This window comes from Talpa occidentalis, unplaced genomic scaffold (genome assembly GCF_014898055.3).
Source record: "Talpa occidentalis isolate TD23 unplaced genomic scaffold, MPIMG_talOcc4v2.1 talOcc4.7, whole genome shotgun sequence".
Lineage (NCBI taxonomy): Eukaryota > Metazoa > Chordata > Mammalia > Eulipotyphla > Talpidae > Talpa > Talpa occidentalis.
In genome coordinates this window covers 26,934,700-26,950,383 of record NW_023605083.1, presented here as the reverse complement: position 1 = coordinate 26,950,383, position 15,684 = coordinate 26,934,700, and the positions used below count along the sequence as shown (strand labels likewise).

The following is a 15,684-nucleotide window of genomic DNA, read 5'->3' as shown; positions in this document are numbered from 1 at the left end:
GAGTCAGACTGTTGGCTGCATGTTCGTGGGTCTATCAGCTGCTGAGCCTTTGTTGCTAAAAAAACAAACTTAACAAAATATCCCTGTACAGAAATTTTGTGAAATCATAAGAGCATTCAAGAATTCTATTCTATTTTACAGAAGTTTTAAGAACCCATCTATTTTTAAAGTAAGCACAGAATAGACAATCGAAGAAACTAAGGAAAATGAAAATAAAAATTTAATAAAGGAATGTATCAGGAACCTAAAGGGTTTCATGTTTTTATATGATACTGTTTCTGCAACTATGAAACACTAAAGAGCCATTTCATATCTCAAAATAAGTAAAATCTTACAGCAAACTTTTATAAATTTTTATGCTACTTCTTTGAGTGATTCAAAGTCCTATGTTTTTTAACTTGTTAAGCAAAAGTATAGCTAAACAGTGTTACAATTCTGTATTTTTAGTTACCAGAAGGAGAAGCAAATATGTTAACTAAATATGTCAAACTAATTCAAAACATTTTGAGATCCCATTTTCAAAACTGTACCGGTATATTTCTTATATTAGAAACAAGCATATTTATTATTAATCAAGCATAGAATCAATACTTAATATTTATTATTAATAACTAATTTAGTAGTAGTAGTAGTAGTAAAAGTTTTTACAAGTACCTTGATCTTTGTGTTTCTAAAATTTTTCCCAGTCCATTTATTGATCTAAAATATATTAAAAATGAGGAAGAAAAGGCCAAAGAATATATGTTAAGCTTTTTAAAAAAGCACATAAGGCACATTATTTCTAAAACAGGAAGTAGGCATACACAAATATATCAGAAGTAAAAAGAAAAACATTTTAAATAGTTTACTCTTTCTTTCAAATCATACATAGGGTGTAGTTCACTTAGAAATTAAAACATAACATATAAAAATTTACTAGACAACTGACAAACTAGGGGTTACTTTGTGATTTATAAAAAGATCCTTCACTTTGGAAAAAACAATTTAAAGTAGCCAGGAATTCTAATTTTCTTAAAATGAGTAGTAAAACTTTTACTGATACCCAATTTATCCCCAGCACATGTTGTAAAAATTGTGGAGACACTATTACATTTTTTAATAGTAAAGTCAGACTATGTTACTATTAAAATAAGACCAAATACAAAAAAGAATTTTTTTCTTCCATAATCATTAATCACCACAGCCAAATCTCTTAATAAACCTTACCTTTTTTATTCAATTTATAATACATACTGTGTGAACTGATAGCAGAAGTTATAAATACTATAAAAGATCATTTCAAGCCATCACACACAAGATACTATACCCATTAAATATGACTAATAATAAAAGTTATTGAATATTTCTTTGCATTATGCCATTAAGTAGTTTAGGTCTTATAAAACAATTCAAAACAAAGTCCCTGAACTCTAGCTTCACTTGAAAAATCCACACAACTACTGAATCATTGAACTTATATTTAAGCCTCAGTCATGGACTCTGAAGACATTAAAGCAAGCTCAGGCATGGCTAGCTGACAGTTAAGGAAGACATAAAGTCAATGAGAATTCAGGGAAATGAATTCAGGGACAAGTGAGTCCTCCTGAGTAGGAAAGACTTCACAGAGGAGGTTGGAAATGTTGGGAAAGAAAAAAATGTTGGGAAGTAGGTTCTAGAGAAGGATAAAATTACTGAGGAAAAAAACCAAAACAGATAATTAAGGAATTCAAGGATTTCAGAGTAGGAACACATCATGAGTAAAGAAAAGATTTGGCAAGACACATCAATGGGGAAGTTAGTAAATCATTCTAAGTAAAGTTAGGGAAGTTTCACACTGGCAAAGAGTCAAAGAGAAAAGAGGAAAAGGATAGATAGAGAAGACCTTATCGGTCTATCAATTTTTAATTATATTCCATAAGCAATAGGGAATATTACATATTATTATTTATGTGACCACCAATTAGGCAACAAGTCGTCTATGATTTCCTAATACTATTTGAAGTAGGTAAGCCTTGAACCTTAATTTTCTATATGTAAAGATATTTGTGTACAACAGTTCCCATCTACTGGAGATATATTCCAAGACCCCCAGTGAATGCCTCAAGCTGTGGATACTATTAAACCCTATATATACTATGTTTTTTCCTATATCTACACACCTATGATGAAGCTTAATTAATAAACCAGGCAAAGCAAAAGTGGAAAGAAAATCAAGGAAAATGAAACAGGATAAGGACTACTACTTTGTAAGCTTTGGATTTGCAGGTACTGAACACATAATTTTGTACCTAATGTTTGTTCTTAATTTGTTTAAATCTTCTTCTGGAACCAAGTCTGTTTTATTGATGATGATGATATCTGCCAAAGCAACTTGCCTAAATTAGCAAACAAAGAACAAGTGTAAAAAGAGAAATGTTAAGAAATTAAAAACAGAAACACCTCATTCAGATCAAGCTGTAGTTATGAACACATTGTACTCTAAATGGTGATTTATTTCCAATGTTAGTATCCTTCATACAGTGAAAATGAATTGTATTCATCACTATGTAAATTGAGATTTCACAATTATTCATTCAAAAAATATTTACTAAGTACGCTCTTGCTTCTCTAGAGCTGCAAAAATAAACCTCAAAAAAGAAAACAATCAAGAGGATAATTTTCACTCATTAATTCTTTATAAAGAAGTTACATCAAATTCAAATATCAATATGGGTAGAAACAAGTCAGCTTGCTAAAACTGCCTTTTTAAAAGTTACCACATTTTTCAAAGAAAGAGAATAAATTTACCTAAATTAAAGTTTTTGAAAAACTACAATTCAGAAGACATGTCGGGATCAAGAACAAGTGTCTTTCTCATTACTACAAATACATATTATCTTTGTAAAATAGATTAACCACTAGAATATTTGCTACTAATTCAAGTGTTATATTACCTGAAGGTATACCTAATTATTTCAAAGAATGTAATTAAATTCTCAGAAATGGTTTAAAGTAAAATTTTATGTATTAGACCACTATAAATAGCTAGCTAGTAACAATTCAAATAACTATAGGACAAAGTTAACAAATTTTCTTTGCTAAGAGTTTTCTATTTCTAGGTTTATTTTTGGTTTTCATATTAATTTTGTTTCCTATTAGCAGGTAGTCAACATATACTTTAAGTATGAATACCTAGCAGCTTCATTGATAAGGCCATCAGGTTTTTCTTCTGCTAAATGCTAAAGAAAAACAAATTTTGGGGGAAAAAAAAAGAACATTATAGTTCAGATTTTAGACATTTTTTTATTTATAAAACTGTTCTTGTCCTATTCATTATAACTTACTGAAAAAAGAGACAGCCACTGAAATTATACTCTTAAAATTGAATATACTTCCCTCTGTTCCTATTCCCCATGCCTTACTCCCCATCCCAGAATCATACCTAATATGAACTCAGTACTGGGCCTTCACATTCTCCAAAAAAAAGAAAGTGTGGGCAAGATGCAGACTCAATTCTTGCCTAAAAGCAATTTATCATTTAGAAATCCACATTTAAGGGGCCTCCCTGGTGGCGCAAGGGGTTGAGCGCAGCGTTGTGAAGCTGTTCGCAGCCTCTGCAGTGCGAGTTCGATCCCAGGCCAGGGAGTTATCCACATGGCGCAGCAGACCTCTCCTGCCTCGTCTGCTGCTCCCCTCAGCAGTGTCCTTCGGTCAGTCTGCCTGTTCTGTTCCCAACTCTGTTTCTGGTGAATCCTCTCATCTCCCACACCTCTGGCCTGTACCCCAGCTCTTATAATCACAAATAAATAAATCTTGGGAAAAAAAAAAAGTTCTTTCAAAAAAAAAAAAAAAGAAATCCACATTTAAGTGATGAGGTCTCTCAGTGCAACTGTTCATTTTGTTGGTCTCTCCAGAGTCAAGCTGGGTCCAAAACAATATTAGGGGCCCATGAAGTTGTCTGCATCTCTCTGGAGCAGTTATTTTTCCATAAACCTATTTACATCCTTAAAAAGTCATCAAGGCCATAAAATTCATCTCTGGGGCCTCCCCCGGGTGGCACAGCAGTTGAGCGCTGGGTTGCGAAGCTGCCTGCAGCCTCTGCAGCACCGGTTTGATCCCCGGCTGCTCCCCAGCTACCGGAGGAGGGTTCCACATGGCGCGCAGACCTCTCCTGCCGCCTGCTGCTCCCCTCAGCAGTATACTTCGGTCTTTCTGCCTGCTCTGCTCCCCGCTCTGGCTCTGATGAATTCTCTCACCCTGCCGCACTTCTGACTGTACCCAGTGCTTGTATAAATAAATAAATAAATCTTTAAAAAAAAAATTCATCTCTGAAAAATCATATTTCCCCTTCATTACCTTAACCTTCAACAGATGTTCCCTCTCACAATTATAAGCTGCCTGTTAAGATATACAGACTAGTACAGTATTCTTTGTATCTGAGTCAAACTTCACAAATTATTATATCTTTTCATACATTGTTTCATATATTAGCCTCTGTAACTACTGTGGGAAATGGGCATTTTCCTCATTTTACAAAGGAGAAACTAAATCTAACAATTCACTATAAGAGGATATCCTATTATAGGGCTATTTATTTAGTTATTAAAATTTATTTATGCATACAAGAGCTGGGGTGTAGGCCAGAGGTAGGGAGGGGGGTAAGAAGATACACCAGAGACAGTGGGGAGCAGAACAGGTAGATCCACTGAAATACATTGCTGAGGGGAGCAGTGGGAGAGACAGGAGAGGTCTGCTGCACTTGTAGGTTAGCTCCCTAGCTGGGGATCAAACTCAGGCCACAGTAGCTGGTGATAGCTTGATAGCGCCAAGACTTACACCCCTGCACCATCAGGGAGGCCCTCTAAGGGCTATCTTTAAAAAACTAAAAATGTGCTCAATAGCAATAAAATGAACACACTTTTTCTTTTTCAAGTCCTATAAAGATTTAAATAATCCTTTTTTGTTACATAAAATAAGGTCTATATACAGTGTTACACAAATGGTATCACATGAGCACAAGATTACCTAAGAATTATATTCAAGGTTATTTCACAAAACCACTTTCACAATTCACAGGGAGGCAGATTATTACAATATTTGGACAGTTTGAAACCTAAGAGTTAACTGGTAATAACTTTATTTAATTCTATAGGGAAAAAAATAGTTGTTGTTCTAAATATTGCTAAATTCCATTTTAGGGGAACAGGACTAAACTACAACTATTGTAATGATATTGATTTCCACTTCAGGAACAATTCTATAATTCAACAGCAAATCCACTCTGAAATTATGGAAGTCACAATACTTGAAGAAAATCCTATCAAAACTTGTTCTTGCCAAAAGACCAAGTTAACTATCTTTGCTAATTAATCTTGGCCCAAAGTTAAAGCAAATCCTATTGTTATGTCCTAATAAAAATAAGGCTGATACAATCCCTGGCATAGCTCTTGGCACCCAAGCTCAATAAATATTTGTTAAAATGAAATTTTTAACATCCTCTATTTGTAAAATAGATACATGGAGGTTTTAACATGCAAAATTCTACATAGCATGCAGCAACAACTCCCCTTCTATTCAGGAGTATATCAACTTAACAAAGATATATTTGTAGCAAGCCACCTGTATCTGAATGATCCTGTAATACTGAAGTTCTTTTAAAAATTATAAATATTTTTCAAAATATTATAATGTACATCAAGTATGGCAAGAAAATTAGAGATTTGTTTCTGAATTTCCATACCTAAACGGAACTAATAAAAATAGTAGTTTCACAAAGAAATTCATATTACTTAAAACTCTTCCACAAAGCTAACTGGGGATAGATTAATATTTTACCACCTACAGAAAACCAAGAAGTGTCAATTATAAAAGCATGTTAAAATACCCTAAAGTAAAAACTTGCCAATATATACAACTCTATTAAGACTATATGTAGTAACCATGTATAATTACAACAGAAGAGATAAATGCCCTGTTTCGTGCCCATGTGGAGCTATACAAACAGAGAAATAATAAATGCAACTAATATTTTCCTCTAGACATCAGTTCAGCATTTCCCTTATGAAATTTCCAGCCTCCCTAAGCCAACTTTGCAAAAAGACTAAAATCAAGGTGAGATATGAAAATTTTTTTACATTCTTTCTGTTTAGAAACTTTTTCAAAATTATTTACACACACACACACACCTCCCCCCCCCCCCCCCCCCCCACGGATTTCTCTGTCTTAAGATCTGTGCTTAAAGATTGTGGCTTTTGCTTGTAAATCAAAAGAGAGAAAAATAACTTCAGTTACTAATTAATTCAACACATTCAAAATGTTAAGGTTCAACCCTCCGATTTAGCATAACACAAGAAATAACACCATTATAAACATAACTTCAGTAAAGGTTATATATAGGGTGTCCTTTCTACAGAAACAAAAACTAACTGCGCCAAAATAAAAGAACAACACTGTTGTTGACTGAAGTGGAAATAAATCTCGTGTCAAAATGCCAGATGTCATTTAAAAACATAAGCTATTTCTTTTCCAATATACAAGTTATAGATCTAACACTAGTTTAGCTTAAAAAGAAAGTATTGCATAATGCCAGTCTATTTATTTTTCTGGTCTTTTTCAAGCCAAACTCTTCTGACTCAATTGTTTCAACAGCTTGTGCAATATAACAGAAGAACCAAAATGAAACCTCTCACTTGACCTTTTTTGTGTAACTTCATTCATTGAATCTATTGCATTAAATACTGTCACATTTGTAGAACTGAAAAGAACAACGTCAGTAGCCTGGGTGTCAAGTCTTGAGAATAGAGAGCTGTCATTTGAAGTTGTCCAATTCTTCGCCCATGATTAAAAAATGAATATTTCAGATCAATGGGTGACAATCCCATTAGAGTGATAGCCCATGATATCAATTACCACTTCAGTTTCAATTTGGCTGGCTGGCCACGGGGTACCATTTCTCAGCTTTATTTGTGATGGGCTGGCTCTGTGAAGCATGACACCCTTAAATTGCTGCCCATTATCCAAGTGTCATTACTTGAACTGCCTCAGAATTCTCCAAATCACAAGCAGCTACTGAGGTCAAGCTTTGCAACCAGAGGAATTGGACAAGTTGGCAAATTCTTTATATAAAGGAAAAGTTATTTATCTGGCATCTGACTTAGAAAATCTAAAGTTTCCATTATCCTGACAGTATGTCAGTTTTTGTGTAGGTATATTGATTTAATAATTGAAGAGGTTTTATCAAGGTGTGTGGGGGGGGTTAAACATTTACGGTGTTTGCATTATTCAAAATGTTGCTTTGTTTTCATTTTGGCTTCTATCACACAGATAATAGGTTCTATTTAACTAATCGCCACACTCAAACATACACATAAATTTATTTCTATACATATATAGATAGAGTTTGACTTCTGGTATGGCACTTTAAATCTGCCAAGAAAGCAAAAACAAATGAAATGTTATCTATCTCATCGATATTCCACAGTTAGTAATAAATTTATATAGGCAATTAATTCAAACATGCCTATAATAAACATTCAAAATAAAAAATTTGACTTTTTTTCTACCTCTGGAAACATTTTGCTAGAAATGCCATGATTTCTGAACAGTCATTGGATTTTTTCCTGAATAAAGTTGTAATTGGGATTTTTTTTTGATTCTTCATACTATCAAAAAAATTGGACTTAATAATCTAAAATGGAGTTATCTCCAAACTTCTCAAATGAGGATGCTCTAACCCTAAGTGAACTGAGGGTACAGTCATGGGGTACTGAGGCAGCCATTTGACAAGCCTTTCATATATTCTAAGTATGCTTGAGAGATAGTGGGTAATGGGATAATTTCATCCTCTTCTGCGTTTACTAAAATTTCACTTAGAAATAATAGTAAGAAACACTATTTCACTGTAGGCAATATGCTTTTAAAGCTCTTATTAAATGTATTTTATAAACTGAAGTTCATATAAGTGCATTTAGGGACCTTGGCAGTTACAAAAACACTCACAGAAGGATGCCTTTAATGGGGTTTCCCTTCTTTATAATGCTATGCATGTACCTAGATTTCTTCAAAAATAAGATAAAGCAGCAATTTTTAAAAGCTCAGTTACCTCTAGTTTGTGTCTGATAGCAGTTTAACAATAACAACAAAAAGCTCTAATATACTTTATCAATCTCAGTTTCCTCTACAAACAAAAACCAATATTGGGGTAAGGAGTTACACATACCCAAACTGAATCCTGTCTCCATCTTATTACAACTATTACATTTCCAATTTTTATACACACACATTTATTATTCAGGATACTTTATAAAACCAGTTTTTGTTAATGAAAATTTCAAACAAACACAAACATAGAGAAAATGTTATCATCAATCTCCATATACCCAGCTTTAAGAACTCACAGCAATTTATCTACTTACTTTTAATCCATATTTTGAATCCACTACAGTTATGATACCTACAAAAGAAATAAACTGTTAAATCACTTATACTTGAGAATGAAAATGAAACTAATCCATTTCAGTTCACAAATGATACTCAGAAAAACAAAGTATTATTTTTTTCTCTTGCCAACACTGCCATTAAATTCAACTCCACTATTAAGTAGATGAATTTCAAAAAGGTACTGAAAGCATAATACTATTTTTAAGGCACTAGAGAGATTTAAAAGTTTTAAATTATATAAACAAATAAACATTTAAAAAGCTTACACTCCAAAATATAAGGCAAATTTCATTTTATATAGCAGAATGTGATAAATTACACAATACATAGATAGGTTAATTATTGTTTATTTTCACAAAATCAAAATCAAGACCTTTCTTAATATTTAAATTACTGCTTAATAAATCTGCCATTTTAGAATATCTTACATCTTTTACCAAGTCTACTTACACAAATGTTTTATGTAGCATGTACCTAAGCTTCCAACTGATCATTTAACTTAGCAATCTCTGAATTTATATGCTAAATAAATTTTTCAGAGTATCAGCAGAATGAGTTCAATGAGGCCTAAGGAATTCAACCAGCTATAATAATGGAGTTCAACCTCAATGATTTAATTCTCATCCCTCAGTTTATGAAAGACCTGGCCTTAAAGAAAGGTAGAGGCTGGGGGAAGGAGGCAACTTGGTTGCTTAACTAAGAAAGTATTTAATATGTCTTTTTTTTTTTTTTAAAGATTTATTTATTTATTTTATTATTATTTTTTTTTATACAAGCACTGGGTACAGTCAGAAGCGCGGGAGGGTGAGAGAATTCACCAGAGCCAGAGCGGGGAGCAGAGCAGGCAGAAGGACCGAAGTACACTGCTGAGGGGAGCAGCAGGCGGCAGGAGAGGTCTGCGCGCCATGCGGGACCCTCCTCCGGTGGCCGGGGAGCAGCCGGGGAGCGAACCGGCGCCGCAGAGGCTGCGGGCAGCTTCGCAACCCGGCGCTCAACCGCTGCGCCAATTTAATATGTCTTTAATGAAGTCTATGAATAAAATTTCCCAAAAGTGTTAAGGTAAATAAAGATGGAGGGATGTGCTTAATTCTTTTCTTCAAGGAAACTGCAAACAGAAATATGATCCTCATATTGTCTGGCTAATTTAAAATAAAAGCTATAACATTATATCAAGTGCATAAAATCAAATAATAGAGAATATAAGAAATCTACATATTTTAAAAGGAAAACCTTAGTGGAAGCACTAAATTAGGATTAAAATTTGACATTTAGCACTATGACTGTTTGGGGCCTTTGGATCAATATGAACAAAGATTTCATCATGAAACTATACAGATATTAAAAGAGTTATGCAAGGAATTAGAATTATAACATGAACAAAAGTGATCTTAACTATAAAAATAAAATTTTACTTGAAAACCAAAGAAAATTCATTTTGTAACTTACCATCAAGATAAATATCCATCCCTAATTCAGCATCAACCCAAAACATAGAAGCCACAGCACCTTAAAATATAAAATATTCAAGTAAAAAATTTCTTCATACTGAAAACAAAATTTTATCCATGTTTTAATATGTCTCAATAGAATAAGTAGCAAACACTTATATAAATTAAATATGAGTTCTTAATCCTCTTATGGAATTAGTGACAGAATCTGTAACTATACCCATTTCCTCCTTTCTCTGCTTTTTCTCAAAAAATAAACAGATTAACTCATCCTATGCAAACCCAATAGTAAGTTTCTGCCAAAAATAAAATAATTTACCAACATAAATTATCAACTAATTTAGGCAATATGTTTGTATGCACACAGGACTTATTTTTATTTTCTCTCTTCTTAGTAATCATATGGCTCACAAATAATGAATTATGGCTCTAAAGGAAAGCAAAACAAAAGAGATAATTCCAAAATTACATGTCTAAATTTTTTAAAAAACTTTCTTGTAAGTTTTATAATAGAAAAAGAATAAAAAGTATAATTATGCTCTATGGCATTACACTATTTAGTGCTGATATAAAATTTGGGTCTGAGTAAAAGTAATGTCCAAATCAGAAATTAGAACTTGTTCTTAACAGATACTGGCTAGGACCAAACCAGACATCCTGATTAGTATGCCACCACACAAGTGAAAGAAAACTGACAGGAAAAAAAAAAGCATTTGATTTTTCAAACCATCACAGGTCCAGTTAGTGACAGGGCTGTCTAAAAGAATGAGTATTAGGGAAAAACAAGGATAACTGAACTCATTCCAATGTCTGAAGCTGTCCACCAACCCTGACGAGATGTGGTCCCCGAAGCATCACTCTGTGTCAACAATGAAATACCTGTCAGCTGTTTACAGTGATTACTCATGCAAGATATAGCAAGGGCCACAAGATCTAATGGTTTCCTGATACCTATTGATTTTTTTCCCAAAAACTTAATAGTTTTCCAATTTGACTGAAATAGGATTTGTGAGTAACAGGGGCTGAATCAATGCCTGTCCTTTTCAAGGAAATTACTTTACCATGACAATTATTTAGCTTAGAACTAGAGAGTGTCAGTCTCCTAAACGGGAAACAACTGAATTGCCAATAAGAATTTTCCTCACTTACTTAGCTAACAACATGATTTTAATTAACGAAGGAGAAAAAAGTAATTCCAGTGAGCATATCATCAGTTTGAACAAAAATAAATCATTTTAAAAGGTTTTTTAAATTTATTTTAAATAAATCATTAAAAATTCCTAACATTGTACATAGAGCTATTTTCTTGGTTTTAACGTTACAGATTACTATTCAGATAAGCAGCTTTTAAGTACTACAATTAACTTTTTTGCCTATTAATAAGTTTAACTAAAAGAATATGTTATAGTTTTTATTCTAAATCTGATGTTGTCTTTGGTATAACAACAAACCACACAAGAAAGAACTATTTAAAATTTGGATGTAGGAGTAGAGATAAGAGAATGAGGTTAATCACTGGCTTTCAACCCAGGATGATTTTTTTACCCAGGAAATATTTGGCAACGTCTGGAGGTATTTTAAGTTTTTTCAACCAGGGATGAAACAAACTATGCATATGTATCATAGCTCATATGAAACAAAAAAAAGATAATGGGCAGGAAGCAAAGAAGTGAAATAAATAGGGCAGACAACTGGCTTAGAACCAAATCTGGAAATAAGCATAATCAAGAATACAAAAATAAATTTCTGGGGTTTCATCATAAAAAGAGAACATATAGCCAACAAAACCTTAATAAAAACAAGCTCAAAAGCAAGATAAAGCAGAATAATATGAAAAGCAAGATAAAGCAGAATAATATGAAAAAGCCTTTCTTTCTGTCAGTAATCTGTTTCCATCAGTTTTTCTGTATGTTGATGTTTTAAATGCATTAATTGGTTAAGTAGCTATTGTATTGGCTTTAAATTTATTTCTTGAGGATCCTAACTACTTTTTCATATTATTCAATAAATGCAGAGACAGAAGACAAATCAAAACAATTAAAATATGGAGAGCAAAAGAAAAGTCAAAATAAGAAAATTGGTGTCATAAAGAAGACCAAATAATTTGACAGAAAAGAAACTCTTTTTGGTAATGACTAGGGTAGGTCCCTAAATGAAGTACTAAATCTACAGATTAAGAAGTATATTGTAACTCAGGAAAAAATGATTATGAATGTCCTATAGATGTATCTTGGTTATATTACTGAACTTCAAAGATAAAAAAAAAATGTATAACCAGTTTTCATGAAAAAACTTATCACCTTCAAGAAAAATCAGATTTTTTCCACAGTGGTACTTACTGCCCAATATAATGACCATAGAGTTCTAATGAAAGTTTTCCCTAAGGATATCACCTCCTGCTAAGCTGTTTTTTCAGGAATTAAAATAGGCAAAGCTGGCCAATCAAAAAATACTAAGATATCTTGGAACAGTATTTGCAAAGTTCTGAGGGAGAAGAGATTGTAACCTAGAAATTTTATACCTAGCCAAATATTCTTCAAATATAAAAATAAAAGACATATATTTTCAAGTGGTATGGTATGTAAGAATTCAAGGAAGATAGTATTTATAGCTTGAAAATATTACCTGATCCTAAAATTCTATCAATCAAGAAACTGGTCAACTCAGGAAACAGAGATGTTACCATATTGGTAATAAGCATCAAAAATATTTAAATATAGAGGCAGAACTTTATAAACAAATTATCACAGCACATAAATGTTAGAAACCTTGACAACATAGCAAAGAACAATCAATGAAAACCAGGAGATGGGACAAAGTGGAAGAGTATTAATTCCCTCATCTTTTATTCTAGAGATATCAATAGACAATACTATGATAATTAAAATGTAAGATTTTTTTAAAAATAACATGTTCAATTTGTTTGTTCTTTATATATTTTTCTAATACATATCTCCTGCATTGAAAAGCATTTGTTTGATATTCAGTAATTCCTTCACTTATTTTTCAAGTTTTCTTTTTTTTTTAGATTCAAGTATAAATAAATCATTAAAAATAACCTAGGTATTTACCCAAAGGACACAGAAACATCAATTCCAAAGAACACCTGCACCCCTATGTTTATAGCAGCACTATTTACAATAGCTAAGCTTTGGAAACAACCCAAATGCTCAAAAATAGATGACTGGATCAAGAAGATGTGGTACATATACACAATGGAATATTACTCAGCCTTCAAAAAAGATAAACACATGCAATTTGCAGCAACATGGATGGAGCTAGAAGGGATCATGCTCCGCAAAATAAGCCAGAAAGAAAAAGAAAAATACTGGATGGTCTCACTCATGGCAGGAATCTAGAAAACTTAAATAAGGGACCAGGAAAAAGAATAATTTTAAGAAAGAAAGTATCAAAATCGTCAAACAACTACGAACCAGAGACACTCTATGGCAGGTGGGGGGCAGGGAAAGGAGGGATTGAAGTCAAAATAAGGGGGTTGTAATTGTATGGGGAATATAAAAATAAAATTTAAATTAAAAAAAAACACAAAGAATATGATCCAATTTTTATAAAATTGTTTTTGTATACTTATACAGCTTTTTGGAGTACACAAAGCAGGGTTTACTAAACTGACAACTATACAAGAATCACCTGGAGAGCTTCTTAAACAGATTGCTAGGTACCACCACCCATAAGAGATTCTGATTCAACAGATCTAAGATGGGGCCCAAGAATCTGCATTTTCACAAGAACCTGACTGCTTCTGTCATTTACCATGCCACATCAAGTAGTACTCACTGTAATGAAATTACCTGATTGTGTTACATCATAGTGTAATATAGGGTTACTTTTCTTCTTTGCATTTTCTTAGGTATTACTTAAAATTTTTTTAAATGATTATTCCATTTTTATCCAAACTATAGGATCATTGTTCCCCAGAGAGTTAGAAACAAGAAACATGGATGCACTAATACCTACAATTTCTAAAAAAGCTTTCTCTGAGATCTTTATTGAACTTTTGTTAATTAATGTGAAAAGTTGAACCATAGTTCATTAATCTCATCTATTTTGGAAAAAAAAGTAACAAGACTTTTTCTCTATAAAGTGGTTCCAAAGAAAGAAACTGCTCTCTCAAAAAGATGCATACTTTCTGCATTTTACCAGATTCAACTTAACATTGAACACCAGGCCAAGTCCTATGATCAGTCAGAGCTACTGATATGAAAATTCCATGCCTATAATAAGAACTAAAATACCACCAACTCAACACTAATTTGAAAACATGGCAATAATGATATTGTAATACTTTGAAGAACCATAACTACTGACTACATTTATACCTTCAGAATTCACCAATACTTGTTTTAAACAACTACGACTTTTTAGATAAATTATTCTCAAACAATATTTCAATAGCCCAATGCCATAAACTCAGATCAAAGAAGAAAAAAATAGTATGAGTAGAGTAACAGAATAAACAGTAAATGTTTTGCAAACTAGGAATAAAGAGGTCACACAAAAGTTATTTGGAGAAAATAGATCTTATTATTAGAGTTAAAACTCTGGTATGAAGGTAACAGTAAAACATTGTTAAATATAGGCCAAATCTGTGTCATATTTAGTAGTTTAGACGTTCCATAATTCAACACCAGGAAAAAGGTCTAGTAGGCTTGATTTAACTGTGTACCTGAGGACAGCATTTATACATAATGTTATTTCAGGCTCAGTAGTAGAAAAACAAAATACTAGCAATTTAAAGGGAACAAGTATTGCTGGGAACAGAGTTCAAAATCCTTTAACTCTCTCTTAATGACTCTAAGAAGCTAGCTTAGAAAATAAAGAAAATAAGATCTCTTTGGAGTATAACCAATCAAATATATACTTAGAAATAGCAAGTCTGTTTTTCCTAAATTTCCATTCAGGAAATTTAACAATTTCTTGTTAACACTAAACACCCAAATAGTCCAAGTCCTATCATCAGTCAGATGTGTCTACAGGAAATGTATGAAATATACGAAAAATTTAAGTTTTTTGTTCTTACCACTAAACCAAATCTATGAATAACACTTAAAATTTTGTTAAGAGCTTAAACTACTTTTATCATAATTCATCTGGCAAAGAAACATAACCCAAATTTTTTCTCTTTTGAGCTAAAAAAATTATTTTAATCTAAATCAAAGCATTAATACTCATTTTAATTATTACTCCAATACATTTATCTTAAAATATTTCACAACTATATTTAGTTATCAACAATGTCATTTCTTACCAGGATCTGCTAATCCAGTGGTCTCTAACAAGATGTAATCAAATTTCCCCTTCTTCTCCATCAAATTTTCAATTGCTCTAAGCCCATTGTCCCTAGAAAATACCAAAATACAATGTATAGTGAATAGTAAAGTACTCTTATAAACATTTTAAAATATATTCAGTAACCTGAGACAAAAATATCTTTAGGCATTTGAAAATTTACCTCCTTGCCAAACCTCTAAAAATATGTCTACCTATTATTTACCACTATAGAGAAAAAAATATGTGCTTAATATATTGATAAGTAAAAAGAAATCACATACATGAGTTAATAATTTTATTAAAAGTAGAGGTAATTTCAATATAGCTGACCAAAACAAGTCAGAATCTGTTACTTCTATAGGTTTATGAAATTACATCCAAAACAATGATAAAACTTATAAATTACAGTAGTTTTAAAAGCTAAAGGTATATTACCTTTTAATTTAAATACCTTTTAATTCCATTCTGAATTAGGATATCAGACTTCAATCTCCTTTTTCTTTATAATATTTAGAACAAATACTTAATGGGTTGCATTTTGGATGTT

The 15,684-nt window shown here is 32.2% G+C and overlaps 1 protein-coding gene across 2 annotated transcripts in view; it reads right to left on the bottom strand.

The window, feature by feature from the left end:
• LOC119230745 (zinc-regulated GTPase metalloprotein activator 1B) overlaps positions 1-15,684 on the bottom strand; it is a 44,835-nt gene that overhangs the window by 20,817 nt on the left and 8,334 nt on the right. For both annotated transcript variants that reach the window (XM_054688741.1, XM_037492214.2), the window contains exons 4-9: positions 15,115-15,206; positions 9,844-9,903; positions 8,373-8,410; positions 3,151-3,197; positions 2,268-2,354; positions 655-699 (exon numbers count right to left, since the gene is read on the bottom strand). In XM_054688741.1, the coding sequence (XP_054544716.1) occupies positions 655-699; positions 2,268-2,354; positions 3,151-3,197; positions 8,373-8,410; positions 9,844-9,903; positions 15,115-15,206 (369 nt within the window). The remainder of the gene's footprint in view (positions 1-654; positions 700-2,267; positions 2,355-3,150; positions 3,198-8,372; positions 8,411-9,843; positions 9,904-15,114; positions 15,207-15,684) is intronic.